The following is a 15,663-nucleotide window of genomic DNA, read 5'->3' as shown; positions in this document are numbered from 1 at the left end:
TACTATTAAAGTTAGTAAATGGAAAGTCTATATTAATATCACTAGGATCACTGTTATAATAATAATAATAATAATAATAATAATAATAATAATAATAATAATAATAATAATAATAATAATAATAATAATAACTTCTGTTTGTTATGTATGTGTTTGTGTGTGTGTGTGTGTGTGTGTGTGTGTGTGTGTGTGTGTGTGTGTGTGTGTGTGTGTGTGTGTGTGTGTATGCATTAGTGAGTTAATGTTTTGTGTTTTCTCTGGGCAACAGTGTGTGTGTGTGTGTGTGTGTGTGTGTGTGTGTGTGTGTGTGTGTGTGTGTGTGTGTGTGTGTGTGTGTGTGCATTAGTGAGTTAGTGTGGTGTGTTTTCTCTGGTCCACAGTGTGTGTCATTGTGCTGTATCACATCCTCCCCCTCAGCACCTGCAGTCACTCCCAGCTGCAGCAGTGTTTCTCTGTGCAGTCTCACTGACCGAGGTTTTTGTACGACGCTCTAACACTGTGTGAACACATAGTTACCACTGATCACATGGAAACTCTGACAGTAGTAATCTCCTGTATCTTCAGTCTGGACTCCTCTGATGGTCAGAGTGAAGTCAGTATTAGATCCACTGCCACTGAAACGATCTGGAATCCCTGACTGTCTGCTAGTAGCTCTGTAGATCAGGAGTTTAGGAGCTTCTCCAGGTTTCTGCAGGTACCAGGCGAGACAGTTACCACTATACACTCCGCTACTGGTTTTACAGTTGATGGTGACTGTGTTTCCTGGAGCAACAGTTTGCACTGAAGGAGTCTGAGTCACAGTCACCTGACCTCTGGATCCTGAAGAGAAACATAGATTGTGTTTCTGTGCTCTAAAGTGGTGTAGAATTAGTATGAAATGAAGTGTGTGAGGCTGTGAGTTGATGTTAAACTCTCACCTTGAGTCCAGAGGGCCAGTGTGCAGATGAAGACGCTGATCAAAGTCATGGTTGCTGTGGGTGAAGTTGCTGAGCAGCAGCTCTCAGTCATGAAGTGTTAAAGTCACAGGGCTATAAACACTCACAGAGCACTGAAGCATGGGCCACCAATGCAAAGTGTGTGTGTGTGTGTGTGTGTGTGTGTGTGTGTGTGTGTGTGTGCACTAGAGTGTGATGGAGGTTTTTGTACGATGGTTTCATTAGAATGTATCACTGTGGTGGACTTTTGGTGGAGGCTCCAAACTCATTGTGAACAGTAAGTGTGTTTTCTTCTTTTTAAAACTAAACCAGTTTAGTTCATTACTAATTCCATGAAGAAATAAACTTAAACTAGATGATTTATGTTTAGAATGACATCATTGATGTTATTGTGTATTATTATGCTGTGTTGAGGAAAACATTTCAGTATCAGAACAGATCCCATATAAATGTTCTTCAACATTCAACAAATACACAATAATTGATGTTAAATATGTAATAATGACACACTTGCTATATATTCAACATGCAATAACTCTGCAGTTACTCTATAATAAACATTTAATAAATATAGTGACTTTGTGCTGATGTCAAATCCAGATGAAAGCTGCTGTGTGTGTTTGTGTTAAACAATGAATATTTCTGTAATCAGCTCCATTTGGATTTGCTGCAGTTAAATATGCTGAAGGTTTGAACTATAAAGTAATAAGACTTGTTATGAGAAATGATTTTTCCAGATAAATGACAGTGTGGAACATGTTTGTTTTGTCTCTGCACTGAAACTCAGGTCCAATAATAATAAAGTACTCAATGAAACTCAGTCATGAAGTCAGACTTTATTAGACTTTATTACTCTGTAAGATCAGTCAGTTCCACAAAGTTACAGAAATATTTAAGAATGCTTTCTAACTGTGTGTGTGTGTGTGTGTGTGTGTGTGTGTATGTGTGTGTGTGTGTGTGTGTGTGTGTGTGTGTGTGTGTGTGTGTGTGTGTGTGTGTGTTTGTGTGTGTGTGTGTGTGTGTGTGTGTGTATGTGTGTGTGTGTGTGTGTGTGTGTGTGTGTGTGTGTGTGTGTGTGTGTGTGTGTGTGTGTGTGTTTGTGTGTTTCTCCTCTCCAGCTGGTCCCACAGCTCCCTCCGTGTCCCTGCTCCCTCCGTCCCTTCTTCAGACGTCTGAAGGATCGTCATCGCTGCTCTGCCTGCTGTCTGGCTACTCTCCACAGGGGGCGCTGGTGAGCTGGACAGTGGACGGCTCCGAGGTGAAGAACGGGGTTCTGACCAGCGCAGAAGAAGAGAAGAACGGCCGTTACAGCCGCAGCAGCACCCTGACCCTCAGCAAAGACCTCTGGGAAAAGGGGGAGGAGTTCAGCTGCAAGGTCTCCCATAACAACGCCAATCATCCAGTCACGTTCAGAAAGAGTCAGTGTGAAGGCTAGTGGATCCAAGATAGAGTTTAACATAGAGCTGCTTATCATCCATCCTAAATAGAGTTTCAATTCTACACAATGCTGACATTTCTGTCTTTACTCTGTTCACTGTCCTGTTGCTCTTCCTGTAGTTTTTGCTGAAATAAAGCTGAGTTTTGGACGTTGTTTGTTCTTTTATTCCAGTTAATAGTGATGATCAGTGTGATGAGAGAGTGGGATTAGCTGTAGATTCAGTGCTGTGTGTTGTGCTTCAGTGAGTTTGACTGAAGGAAGTTGAACATCTGGTGAACTTTCTGCTCTATTCTGGGAGAAATGAAACTCTTCAGTCCTGTTCATGTAAATCTCACTTCCACCTCACTGCTCTCTCCATCTACCTCATTCTGACTTAACACCAACACTGACAGAATCAGTCATGAAGCTTCTTTCATATATAACTATAATTTTCTCCAAAACAGAGATTTGTTAAAAACTTGTTTTAAAAGTAGAAAACTGTTTAACTTGTTCAACTGCACCATCATTAGTTCAGTGTTTCCTTCTTTAAAATGTATTTCATTTCAAAATGAAGTCATATTTTTATCACTCACTGTATTTAAAAGTCAGTGTAATCATAAGTTAATTGTCAATTATGGCTTAACATGTTCCTAAGAATAAAAAAATGGTTTACAATTTAATTTGTTCTGCTGCACAATTAGGACCCAACGCTCCTCGTGTAGCATGAGAGAAAATGGGCCCTGATAATATGTTACACTGAGTTTTTTTTTAAAACATGATTCAAACACAGGATCTCAAGAAAGGAAAACATCAGCTACACTTGGCTAAATGGACAACACCTGATTACCTTATGATCAGGATAACCTTCCCCTTACCAACGTCTGCCTAGAGTTGTTTATGAGCCAACTTGCCTCCAGCTCACTGTGACCCTCTAATAAGTTTAAACAATCTCTGCTAATCACAATCCCTAGTCACAACTAACTTCTAGTCCTGTACACAGAAGGTCAGAACTTCAATAACAGCTTCTTTGTAAAAATTTCCATCACAGCATTTTAGAGTACAGCGAAAGTGGCTGAGTGCAGATGTGTGTTAGTGTCTACTGAGTGATTGTTATTGTTCGTAGTGTACAATAAAGCAGGTAGGAGCAAGGTCATGAGTGGCAGCAGGGTGTTCGGTGCTCTAATAGCTTGGAAAAAGGATCTGCTTCAGAACCTTGTAGTGTGGGTCCTAATGCTGTGGCACCTCCTTCCTGATGCCAGAGGTTTGAACAGATTGTGAGAGGGGTGGGAGGGATCCTCACGTGTCTAACAGGTTTGCTCTCCTCAGTGAAGCACCAGCTGAGAAACCTAATAGAGCTCTGGTAATGGAAGACTTCATCTTAAGGCATGTGAAATTAGCTTGGCCTTTAGGGCTTCAGCAGCACTGGTTAGATATTTTGGGAGCCTGGGTGCCAGACATAGCAGGTAATGTTAGGCTCTTAGACAAGCATAGGTACTCGAAGGTAGGATTTTTTTTCAAATAGGAGCTAACGATATACACTGTTACGTCCAGCTATGGGTCTAGAGGATATGCGGACGTAACACGTGAAAAAAACACATCAACTAAATCTCAGGTACGAATACTTAACTAACAAATGAAAACAGGAAAGCAACATCTTCAGCATAGAACGCCACTAACTACGCTGCCTAATAACAGAAGTACAAGGATTGGCATCCGCTCATAACCTAGTGTGTCTAAACAGTTTCGCTCTGCGTGATGAAATGTAAGTCACGTGACAAACTAACCTGGTCCCAATCACTATGTATCGGAGAAGGAATGGAATAGGCACCGTTAAAGTGACAGTCGAGTCACAGCATAGACCTCGATAACTGTATAGAACAGTTCACAAAGCGAACCACTTAACACACAATAACTAAACACAGAATTAGAAATAAACCAAGGCAAAACAGATAAGCAAACGCAGGTGAGCAAACAACCAGGTAAGTCAACGCCCCTCTCTCACGCTCGTGTCACATCCGGGTCTTTATACCTGGCCAATAACACCGGATTGGTTCCTGGAGTCGTTAATGGAATGATGACTGGCGGCTGAATCATCCAATCACAGGGCCTGCAAGGCGGGACAGTGAATAAAGGAGGAAAGAGAGAGAGAAAACAATACGGGACGTAACATACGCCTTTGTTCACGGGTGGTTACGTTTTTTTTTCAGTTTTCACAAAGACTTTTTGCCCCCACAGTGCAATAGTAAATACAAATACAAACTGTTCACCACTTACAGTAGCTGACTGTCTTTTGTTAGTCCATATTTAGTTACTCACTCGGTCATTGTAGAAATGTGAGGGTTTCAACATAAAAGTCCCCAAAATTACAACCCCAAAACAAACGATGAACTTAAATTAAGGCCTGAAACACAAATAAAATTATATATATATATATATATATATATATATATATATATATATATATATATATATATATATATATATATATATATATAATTCGTTATTTCCTTTATCATTAATTATGTTTACCTTCTGCTCTATGTTTATGTTCTGTAAAGCTGCTTTGAAACAATGTCTATTGTAAAAAGCGCTATACAAATAAACTTGAATTGTATATATATATAAATATATATATATATATATATATATATATACGTATATACGTATATATATATATATATACGTATATATATATATATATATATATATATATATATATATATATATATACGTATATATATATATAGATATATATATATATACGTATATATATATATATATATATATATATATATATATATATATATATATATATATATATATATATATATATATACGTATATATATATATATATATATATGCATTAACAAATTTGTGCCTCTTTTTAACAATAAAAGAAGCAAAAGTATATGCATAATATTTTTTGTTGGCCTTAAAAATGTAGCAAGGTTACAGAGTCTGAACTCAGATAGCCAGTTGTCCCACTCTCTGTGATTTTCCCCCACATAAGAAGCCATCTGTTTTTCAGAGTTTTGTTGACTTGTTCGGTGAGGTTGGTCTGTGTTTGATAACTGGTAATCAGTTTCTAATTAAAGCCCCAGTTTTTGCACAGATCAACCAAGAGCTGACAAAGAAACTGTGGGCCTCTATGAGACAGGATGTACTTGGGCACGCCCCATCGATTGAAGATTTCATCCTTCAAAATCCGAGAGATGTGTGGAGTTTTACTATCTCTTAAAGGGAATAGCTCCACCCACTTTGTGAAATAGTCAACCACTACAAGGAGATAGATGTTGCCCTTCTTACTTTTTGGAAATTGCCCTATGAGATCGATGCCAAGCATGTGACCAGGTTCGTTCATTTCAGTTGATTGAAGAAACCCCAGGGGTTTGGTATTAGAAGGTTTGTACTGTTGACACCCAACACACTCTTTCACATGTTGCCACACATCCTTTCGGACATCTGGCCACCAGGCCACCTCCAAGATTTTAAGAAGAGTTTTAATTTCCCCCAGATGAGCTCCTAAGGGGTTGTCTTGGAAATAGCCTAGGAAAGTGGGAGTAAGAGATTTTGGGACTACCAGCTGGTACTTAACACCATCAGAGTTCAGAATAATTTGGTAGAGTAACCCTGCTGGATCTCCCATCTTATTCTATCACTTTTCTCATCCTTTCAATCAACTACCCAACTTAATTCCTTTACCTGCTCATCTTGTTCTTAGGCAACTCGTATCTCAGCCAGAGAAGTTGGTAAGTTAAAATTCCATGATGAGCCAGAACAGTGTGGTCTTCCACAGATCTAGATAGGGCATCTGGTACCACATTTATTCTGCCCTTTCTATATTGAACTTGGAAGTGAAACCGGTGTAGCCTCAGAGTCCTCCTAGTGAGCCGGGATGTTGTCTTTGGTGAATTAAAGGCCCACGTCAGTGCTGCACGGTCAGTGTATACTACAAAATATACACCCTCCAAATAATGATGCCACATTTCAACTGCCCACACAACAGCCAGACATTCCTTCTCTGAGGTTGAGTAGTTCAGTTCTGCTCCCCTCAAGCTCCTTGAAGCAAACGCGATCACACGCTCCTCATTATCAAAGTGTTGGGAAAGTTTGCTCCAAGTCCTGTAGAACTGGCATAAGTTTGCACTTGAACAGGATGGCTCAGATCTGGTTGGGCCAGAACAGGGGCTTTCTGTAGGGCTACCTTCAGGCCTCTCCATACTCTGCTGACATTTTTTCTGTCCATTCCCATCTGAAACCTTTCCGATGTAACTGATACAATGGGGCAGCAAGCTCTGCAAAATGTGGGATGAATTTGTGGTACCAGACTATCATGCCTACAAACCTCTGTAATGAATGAATGTCATGAGGGATTGGTCAAATGTTCTTCAAGAGAGGATGGGATTGATCACACTTTATGCAGGAGTTGGTGTGGTGGGGTTTCTCAAAGGTTCTGCTTAAGTGGACAGGATTGGTCAGTTATTCTGTAGGTGACAGTAATATTGGTCAGCTTTCTTCAAGAGTGGGTGTGAAGGGTTAAACTTCATGTGTCAGTGGGTGAGAATGGAGATACTTTGAGCAGGAGAAGTTTGGGACTGGTCAGGAGCAGACAGGACTGGTCAGAGTTTCTGTGTGGTTCTTGTAGTGTTCAGGTTGGTGACTGTGCTGATGATGTTACAGTGTTTTTGTGAAATCTCTACAGAAAACCATTTTTTTACATTTCACACTGAAATCATGTCAAAAACCTACAAATCACTGATGTTAATAATAATGTAGAAATACAACCCAGTGCCTTACAGAGTTTCTAATGAATGTCATCTAGTTACAGATAAAGAATCATTGTGATGTTTCACACAAACTGCTGTAGAACTCAAGGTCATCAGTGCAGATCTGAAATAAATGTATAGATTTTAAAAAGATTTGTTTTGTCATGATTTTATATATTCTCTCGTTTATACTGGTTTAAAATGTTATTTGGAGTTAATTATTGTCTAATAGTTAATAAACAAGACATGTTCAGTTAATAAAGTCCTAATGTGGGTATTAAAGAATTATAAAGTTTATAGTTTATATTAATAACACTAGGAACACTGTTATAATAATAATAATAATAATAATAATAATAATAATAATAATAATAATAATGATAATAATAATAATAATAATAATAATGAAAATAATAATAATAATAATAATAATAATAATAATAATAATAATAATAATAATAATAATAATAATAATGTGTAATAATTTGTGTTTCATTTGTGTGTGTATGTGTGTGTGTGTGTGTGTGTGTGTGTGTGTGTGTGTGTGTGTGTGTGTGTGTGTGTGTGTGTGTGTGTGTGTGTGTGTGTGTGTGTGTGTGTGTGTGTGTGTTTGTGTGTGTGCATTAGTGAGTTAGTGTGGTGTGTTTTCTCTGGTCCACAGTGTGTGTCATTGTGCTGTATCACATCCTCCCCCTCAGCACCTGCAGTCACTCCCAGCTGCAGCAGTGTTTCTCTGTGCAGTCTCACTGACCGAGGTTTTTGTACGACGCTCTAACACTGTGTGAACACATAGTTACTACTGATATAATGTTCACTCTGACAGTAGTAATCTCCTGTATCTTCAGTCTGGACTCCACTGATGGTCAGAGTGAAGTCAGTATCAGATCCACTGCCACTGAAACGATCTGGAATCCCTGACTGTCTGCTAGTAGCTCTGTAGATCAGGAGTTTAGGAGCTTCTCCAGGTTTCTGCAGGTACCAGGCGAGATAGTTACCACCATACACTCTGCTACTGGTTTTACAGTTGATGGTGACTGAGTTTCCTGGAGCAACAGTTTGCACTGAAGGAGTCTGAGTCACAGTCACCTGACCTCTGGATCCTGAAGAGAAACATAGATTGTGTTTCTGTGCTCTAAAGTGGTGTAGAATTAGTATGAAATGAAGTGTGTGAGGCTGTGAGTTGATGTTAAACTCTCACCTTGAGTCCAGAGGGCCAGTGTGCAGATGAAGACGCTGATCAAAGTCATGGTTGCTGTGGGTGAAGTTGCTGAGCAGCAGCTCTCAGTCATGAAGTGTTAAAGTCACAGGGCTATAAACACTCACAGAGCACTGAAGCATGGGCCACCAATGCAAAGTGTGTGTGTGTGTGTGTGTGTGTGTGTGTGTGTGTGTGTGTGTGTGTGTGTGTGTGTGTGTGCACTGTAGTGTGATGGAGGTTTTTGTACGATGGTTTCATTAGAATGTATCACTGTGGTGGACTTTTGGTGGAGGCTCCAAACTCATTGTGAACAGTAAGTGTGTTTTCTTCTTTTTAAAACTAAACCAGTTTAGTTCATTACTAATTCCATGAAGAAATAAACTTAAACTAGATGATTTATGTTTAGAATGACATCATTGATGTTATTGTGTATTATTATGCTGTGTTGAGGAAAACATTTCAGTATCAGAACAGATCCCATATAAATGTTCTTCAACATTCAACAAATACACAATAATTGATGTTAAATATGTAATAATGACACACTTGCTATATATTCAACATGCAATAACTCTGCAGTTACTCTATAATAAACATTTAATAAATATAGTGACTTTGTGCTGATGTCAAATCCAGATGAAAGCTGCTGTGTGTGTTTGTGTTAAACAATGAATATTTCTGTAATCAGCTCCATTTGGATTTGCTGCAGTTAAATATGCTGAAGGTTTGAACTATAAAGTAATAAGACTTGTTATGAGAAATGATTTTTCCAGATAAATGACAGTGTGGAACATGTTTGTTTTGTCTCTGCACTGAAACTGAGGTCCAATAATAATAAAGTACTCAATGAAACTCAGTCATGAAGTCAGACTTTATTAGACTTTATTACTCTGTAAGATCAGTCAGTTCCACAAAGTTACAGAAATATTTCAGAATGCTTTCTAACTGTGTGTGTGCGTGTGTGTGTGTGTGTGTGTGTGTGTGTGTGTGTGTGTGTTTGTGTGTGTGTGTGTATGTGTGTGTGTGCTTCTCCACTCCAGCTAGTCCTGTGGTGAATCCCTCCGTGTCCCTGCTCCCTCCGTCCCCTCTGCAGCCATGTGAAGGATCATCATCGCTGCTCTGCCTGCTGTCTGGCTACTCTCCACAGGGGGCGCTGGTGAGCTGGACAGTGGACGGCTCCGAGATAAAGAACGGGATTCTGACCAGCGCTGAAGAAGAGAAGGACGGCCGTTACAGCCGCAGCAGCACCCTGACTCTCAGCAAAGACCTCTGGGAAAAGGGGGAGGAGTTCAGCTGTAAGGTCTCCCATAACAACGCCAATCATCCAGTCACGTTCAGAAAGAGTCAGTGTGAAGGCTAGTGGATCCAAGATAGAGTTTAACATAGAGCTGCTTATCATCCATCCTAAATAGAGTTTCAATTCTACACAATGCTGACATTTCTGTCTTTACTCTGTTCACTGTCCTGTTGCTCTTCCTGTAGTTTTTGCTGAAATAAAGCTGAGTTTTGGACGTTGTTTGTTCTTTTATTCCAGTTAATAGTGATGATCAGTGTGATGAGAGAGTGGGATTAGCTGTAGATTCAGTGCTGTGTGTTGTGCTTCAGTGAGTTTGACTGAAGGAAGTTGAACATCTGGTGAACTTTCTGCTCTATTCTGGGAGAAATGAAACTCTTCAGTCCTGTTCATGTAAATCTGCTCTCTCCATCTACCTCATTCTGACTTAACACTAACACTGACAGAATCAGTCATGAAGCTTCATTCATCACGTTCTTTTCAATGTTGAACACTGGCAAGATCTTCAATGTTGCTGCAGAAAAATAGTCTGAGACTTTAGAAGCATTCTCATCATCTGATATAAAGCCTAAACAAATCTAAGCACAGTGTAGAGGGTGAACAAGAACGGTGACAGTACTGTTTCCTGGGGTGTAAAAGTGCTGCTCATCACCACATCTGACAAGGAGCTGTAATGCCTTATGCACTGTGTCCTGTTGGTGACCTAATCTGTATTATAGCGCACAAAGTCCTGATCCACCTTCATCACAGAGAACTCGAGTGGCTGGACTTTGTTAAAGCACTCGTCAATACACATGATCCTCAAAGTGTTTTGCGGACTTTAAAAGTGTAAATAAGCTAAATGGAGTGATTATTTGTTGGTATTTTCAACTCAACTCAAGCTTTATTGTCATTCTTCCACATACACATTATACAAAAGAACAAAATGCCATTACTACAGACCAAGCTGCATAAGTAGTTACAGAACAAGTAAAAAACACAAATTAAAAGTCCACCTAAAGTGATCGGGGGCATAGTCACAAAGCCAAAGCTAAAGCTTGCTCTCGGAGCACCACTCCTCTCCGCTTCACATGTCTAACAGTTTTGCCCTCCTCAGTGAAGCACACGCTAAGATACCATGAAAGGGGTCTGGTTATAGGATACTTTATCTTAAAGCATGTGAATTTAGCTAAGCTTTTAGGAGCTCCAGCAGCACTGGTTAGGTGTATTCTGGGAGCCAGTGCGCTGGTGAAGCAGGTAATCTTAGGGTCTTAGACAAGCATAGGTAGTTTTCCACGTAGGAGCTAACGGTATACACCTTCTTCAGTCAGAGATTGCTAAGAGTAATTGTAATGAGTCTGTCTGTGTTTTGCCCTGTTTCTGTCTGCTGGTTTGCCCTGCTGTTAATTATTTGCCCCGCCCACTTGTTTGTTGCCATGGACACTCATTGAACTCATTCCTTCCCTCGGGTGTGTTGTCTTAGTCACTGATTGTCTCTGCTTGGTGATTGGTTCCTGTTTGTTATATCTACTCTGTTTGTTCACTTCCCTGGTGCTAGTCGTTGTCTATTGTTTAACGGCCTCATATTGTAATGTGGTCAGTCAGACCTCACTACAACAACCTCAAAAATTTGTCATTCAATCAGAATTTGACATAATATATAAAAAACCCTGGAATAAACAGTACAACATCTTAAAGCACCAACTTGCAGCCTTGACACCCTCCCCACATTCTTTCTCAAAAAGGTACTTAACTGCTTAGAAACTGACCTCGTAAAAATAGTAAATACCTCTCTGCTTACAGGCACTTTTCCAGAGTCCCTAAAAACGGCAGTTGTTAAGCCTCTCCTAAAAAAGAGTAACCTAGACAAAACCATACTTAGCAACTACAGACCAATCTCTAATCTTCCTTTTATAGGCAAGATCATTGAAAAGGTTGTTTTCAATCAGCTGAACAAATTCTTAAACTCGAATGGCTATCTGAACAATTTTCAATCTGGTTTCCGCCAGCATCATAGCACAGAGAGAGTGCTCATAAAGATAATACATGATATTCGCTTAAACTCTGATTCAGGTAAAATATCAGTGCTGGTGCTACTAGATCTTAGTGCTGCCTTTGACACGGTAGATCACACCATACTCTTACATAGACTGGAAAACTTGGTAGGGCTTTCTGGGATGGTCCTCAAATGGTTTAAATCATACCTAAAAGGGAGAGGTTACTATGTGAACATAGGTAACCATAAATCTGAGTGGACATCCATGACATGACATAATAGTTATACTCACACCCTCAAAAGGAGACCCGTAACCTCGAACGGAAATGGAGAAAAACTAAATTAGAGGTTTTTAGAATTGCGTATAAGGACAGTATGTCCAGCTATAGACAGGCTCTAAAAGCTGCTAGGGCTGAGCACCTGAGCAAACTCATAGAAAATAACCAGAACAATCCCAGGTTTTTATTTAGCACAGTGGCTAGTTTAACAAGAAACCAGAAATCTGAACACACTATTCCATCACATTTCAGTAGTGAGGACTTTATGAGATTCTTCACTGATAAAATCGAAAGTATCAGGAATAAAATAGGTGACGCTCAACATATGAGAGCAACCAGTGACACAATCTCACCTAAGGCTTTACACAGCTTTACAAGTACAGGACAGGAAGAGTTAGATAAACTTATTACTACAGCTAAATCAACAACATGTTCACTAGACCCCATCCCAACTAAACTACTGAAAGAAGTGTTACATAAAGCTGGTGAGCCTCTTCTTAATATCATTAACTCCTCGTTATCTTTAGGTTACGTCCCGAAGTCTTTTAAGTTGGCAGTTATTAGGCCACTCATCAAAAAACCTAACTTAGACCCTAATGAACTATCAAATTACAGACCTATCTCACACCTTCCGTTTATGTCTAAAATACTTGAAAAGGTTGTGTCTGTTCAACTGAGCTCCTTCTTACAGGAGAGCAACATCCTTGAAGAGTTTCAGTCAGGTTTCAGGCCCCATCATAGCACAGAAACTGCACTTGTTAAAGTTACAAACGACTTGTTCTTAGCTTCGGACCAAGACTGTATGTCATTATTAGTTCTACTTGACCTTAGTGCTGCATTCGACACTATAGACCACAACATCCTTCTAGATCACTTACAAAATTACACAGGTATTCATGGTCAGGCTTTAAGTTGATTTAGATCCTACCTGTCTGATCGATACCATTTCGTAGAATTAAATGGTGAATCCTCCAGTTTACTACCAGTTAATTATGGGGTCCCACAAGGATCAGTTCTAGGACCTCTGCTTTTCTCTATATACATGCTTCCATTAGGGAACATTATTAGAAGACATGGGATTAGTTTCCATTGTTATGCTGATGACACACAGTTATATATCTCATCAAAACCAGATGAAATAGCCACAGTGTCCAAATTAACTCAGTGCCTTAGAGAGATAAAAGACTGGATGAGCTGCAACTTTCTATTGTTAAACTCCGATAAGCCAGAAATACTACTCATAGGTCCAAAAACCAGTACACATAAACTCTCACAACTTAACTCCCATTTAGAGGGATGTACTGTTACAAGTAGCTCGACAGTGACAGACCTCGGTGTTATACTAGACAGTAACTTGTCTTTTAAAAATCATATCACCCATACTACAAAAACAGCCTCCTTCCACTTTATAAATATTGCCAAGCTGAGAAACATCCTGTCTGTATCTGATGCTGAGAAGCTAGTTCATGCGTTCATGACCTCTAGACTGGACTATTGTAATGCATTACTAGGTGGTTGTCCTGCATCTTTAATAAATAGGTTACAGTTAGTCCAAAATGCAGCTGCCAGAGTTCTCACTAGGACAAGAAAGTATGACCATATAACCCCAATTTTATCATCTCTACATTGGCTACCTGTTAAGTATAGAATTGACTACAAACTGCTGCTACTTACGTACAAGGCTCTTAATGGTTTAGCTCCCATGTATCTAACTAATCTTCTAACACGTTACAATCCTTCACGCTCTCTGAGATCACAAATCTCAGGACTTCTGCTAGTTCCCAGAATATCTAAGTCTACTAAAGGTGGTAGAGCGTTTTCTTATCTAGCTCCCAAACTTTGGAATAGTCTTCCTGATAGTGTTCGGGGCTCAGACACCCTTTCCCAGTTTAAACGTAGATTAAAAACTCATCTCTTTAGTCAGTCGTACACATAATACATCCCATAATATCATGCACCAGTACATCAGACCAGCACATTTTTATGAACAGCAGATATGTTAATCTCTTTCCACTGCTTCTCTCTTTGTACCCATCCCGAGGCATCCAGACACTGTACCAGCTCCCAACGTCCTCTGTGGGACGAAGCCTTTGGACGTCCACTGAGCCGAGGCCGACTCTAAGAATCCTGAGACATCTCCAGTTAGACTCTGTGATACTAAGGAGATCCGAAGTCCATGATCTTTACACCAATACAACATTTAACTGACTGTATATTACAATCACACCCCCAGTGTCACCCATATGCGGATGGGTTCCCCCTTGAGTCCGGTTCCTCTCAAGGTTTCTTCCTTTACCAATTTAAGGCAGTTTGTCCTTGCCACTGCTGCCTGAGTCACCTCAGACCTGCTCATAGGGGAATAAATACTTACACACTGTGAACTATATACATCTAATAATAATCTACAATTTTATTCTGTCAATTCTTTTACTTTTATTATTTCTTATTTCCTTTATCATTAATTATGTTTACCTTCTGCTCTATGTTTATGTTCTGTAAAGCTGCTTTGAGACAATGTCTATTGTAAAAAGCGCTATACAAATAAACTTGAATTGAATTGAATCACATTGGTCTCCCTTGATGGTGATTGGTTAATTAAGGAGTTCTGCCTGGCAAAAAGGTAACTAATGCAGTGATTGGTAGAATAATCCTATACGCGGTCCTTAATGCCTGTTGCTAATGCCAGAAAGTTCTGGAATTATTCTTCTCGTCGTTCGCCATTTTAAACTCGGTAAGTAAAGTTATTATGCACAAATGAACCTGAAAATATTATTTTAATCGTCAAATATGTTTGTTTAAAGCCTAATTTTACATTTATATAACAAAGAACCGTCCAGTCATCATTACAAATCTTTCAGACACGTTGTGTTTCCCGTTCAGACTTTGCTAACATCGCCATCAATTTTGTGAACATTATTTTAGAAATCATAATGAGAAACTGAATTTGACTTGTAAGATGTAAATTCTTTATACATTAGTTAATCGTATGTTTTTAGGAAGAAAAAAGTGTTCTTCAGCAGTCCATCTTCACATTTATCATCAATAATTAATTGTCTAGCTAACCTATCCGTTTCTGCTGGTTTAGGCTGGTTTTATTAATAACATTAATTTAGAATATTATTAATTAAAATAAATATAATTTTCTTTGGGGGGGGGGGGTGCTCGGCACGTTCGCCTCAGACCTCCAGGGTTGGGGGTTCGATTCCCACCTCCACCTTGTGTGTGTGGAGTTTGCAGGTTCTCCCCGTGCCTCGGGGGTTTCCTCCGGGTACTCCGGTTTCCTCCCCCGGTCCAAAGACATGCATGGTAGGTTGATTAGCATCTCTTGAAAATTGTCCATAGTGTGTGAGTGTGTGAGTGAATGAGAGTGTGTGTGTGCCCTGTGATGGGTTGGCACTCCGTCCAGAGTGTATCCTGCCTCGATGCCCGATGATGCCTGAGATAGGCCCGAGAAGTTCGGATAAGGGGTAGAAAATGAATGAATGAATGAATGAATGAATAATTTTCTTTATGAAGTTTTGTAAATGACTGTCAATTTTCTTTTTATATTTTCAATTGTTTTTATATTGCAGGTGAAACAAGAACATGTGGAAATGTAAGTATTGCATTTTTAACTCTGAAAAAAGAGGGGGAATTCTCAAACATTACCGTTTGAAACATGGTGGTCATACAAAAACTGTACCCTTTCCACCACAATTGTCTTTGTACGTTCATCTCCATTAGTAGCTTGAAAGTTTGCTTTGTGCTTACTTGTGTGTGGCTAATGTGGTAGTATGTGGCTCATAACAATGTCAATATA

The 15,663-nt window shown here is 39.4% G+C and overlaps 1 long non-coding RNA gene and 2 gene segments (V, D, J or C); 1 reads left to right on the top strand and 2 right to left on the bottom strand.

Moving 5' to 3' along the window:
- Positions 1-490: 490 nt before the first annotated feature.
- On the bottom strand, positions 491-979 carry LOC113655094. The segment is given in 2 exon segments: positions 491-819; positions 918-979. Coding segments are annotated over 2 exon segments (378 nt in total).
- A 6,805-nt stretch (positions 980-7,784) lies between these two features.
- Positions 7,785-8,373, bottom strand: LOC113655497. The segment is given in 2 exon segments: positions 7,785-8,219; positions 8,318-8,373. Coding segments are annotated over 2 exon segments (378 nt in total).
- Positions 8,169-9,828, top strand: LOC113655619. Its single transcript, XR_003443759.2, has 2 exons — positions 8,169-8,630; positions 9,358-9,828. It is a non-coding gene; the product is annotated as an uncharacterized LOC113655619 (long non-coding RNA).
- Positions 9,829-15,663: the final 5,835 nt, after the last annotated feature.

The sequence above is a fragment of the Tachysurus fulvidraco genome, chromosome 1 (genome assembly GCF_022655615.1).
Source record: "Tachysurus fulvidraco isolate hzauxx_2018 chromosome 1, HZAU_PFXX_2.0, whole genome shotgun sequence".
Classification (NCBI taxonomy): Eukaryota; Metazoa; Chordata; class Actinopteri; order Siluriformes; family Bagridae; genus Tachysurus; species Tachysurus fulvidraco.
The sequence above is the reverse complement of the archived record's forward strand: the minus strand, read 5'-3'. Positions and strand labels throughout refer to the sequence as shown.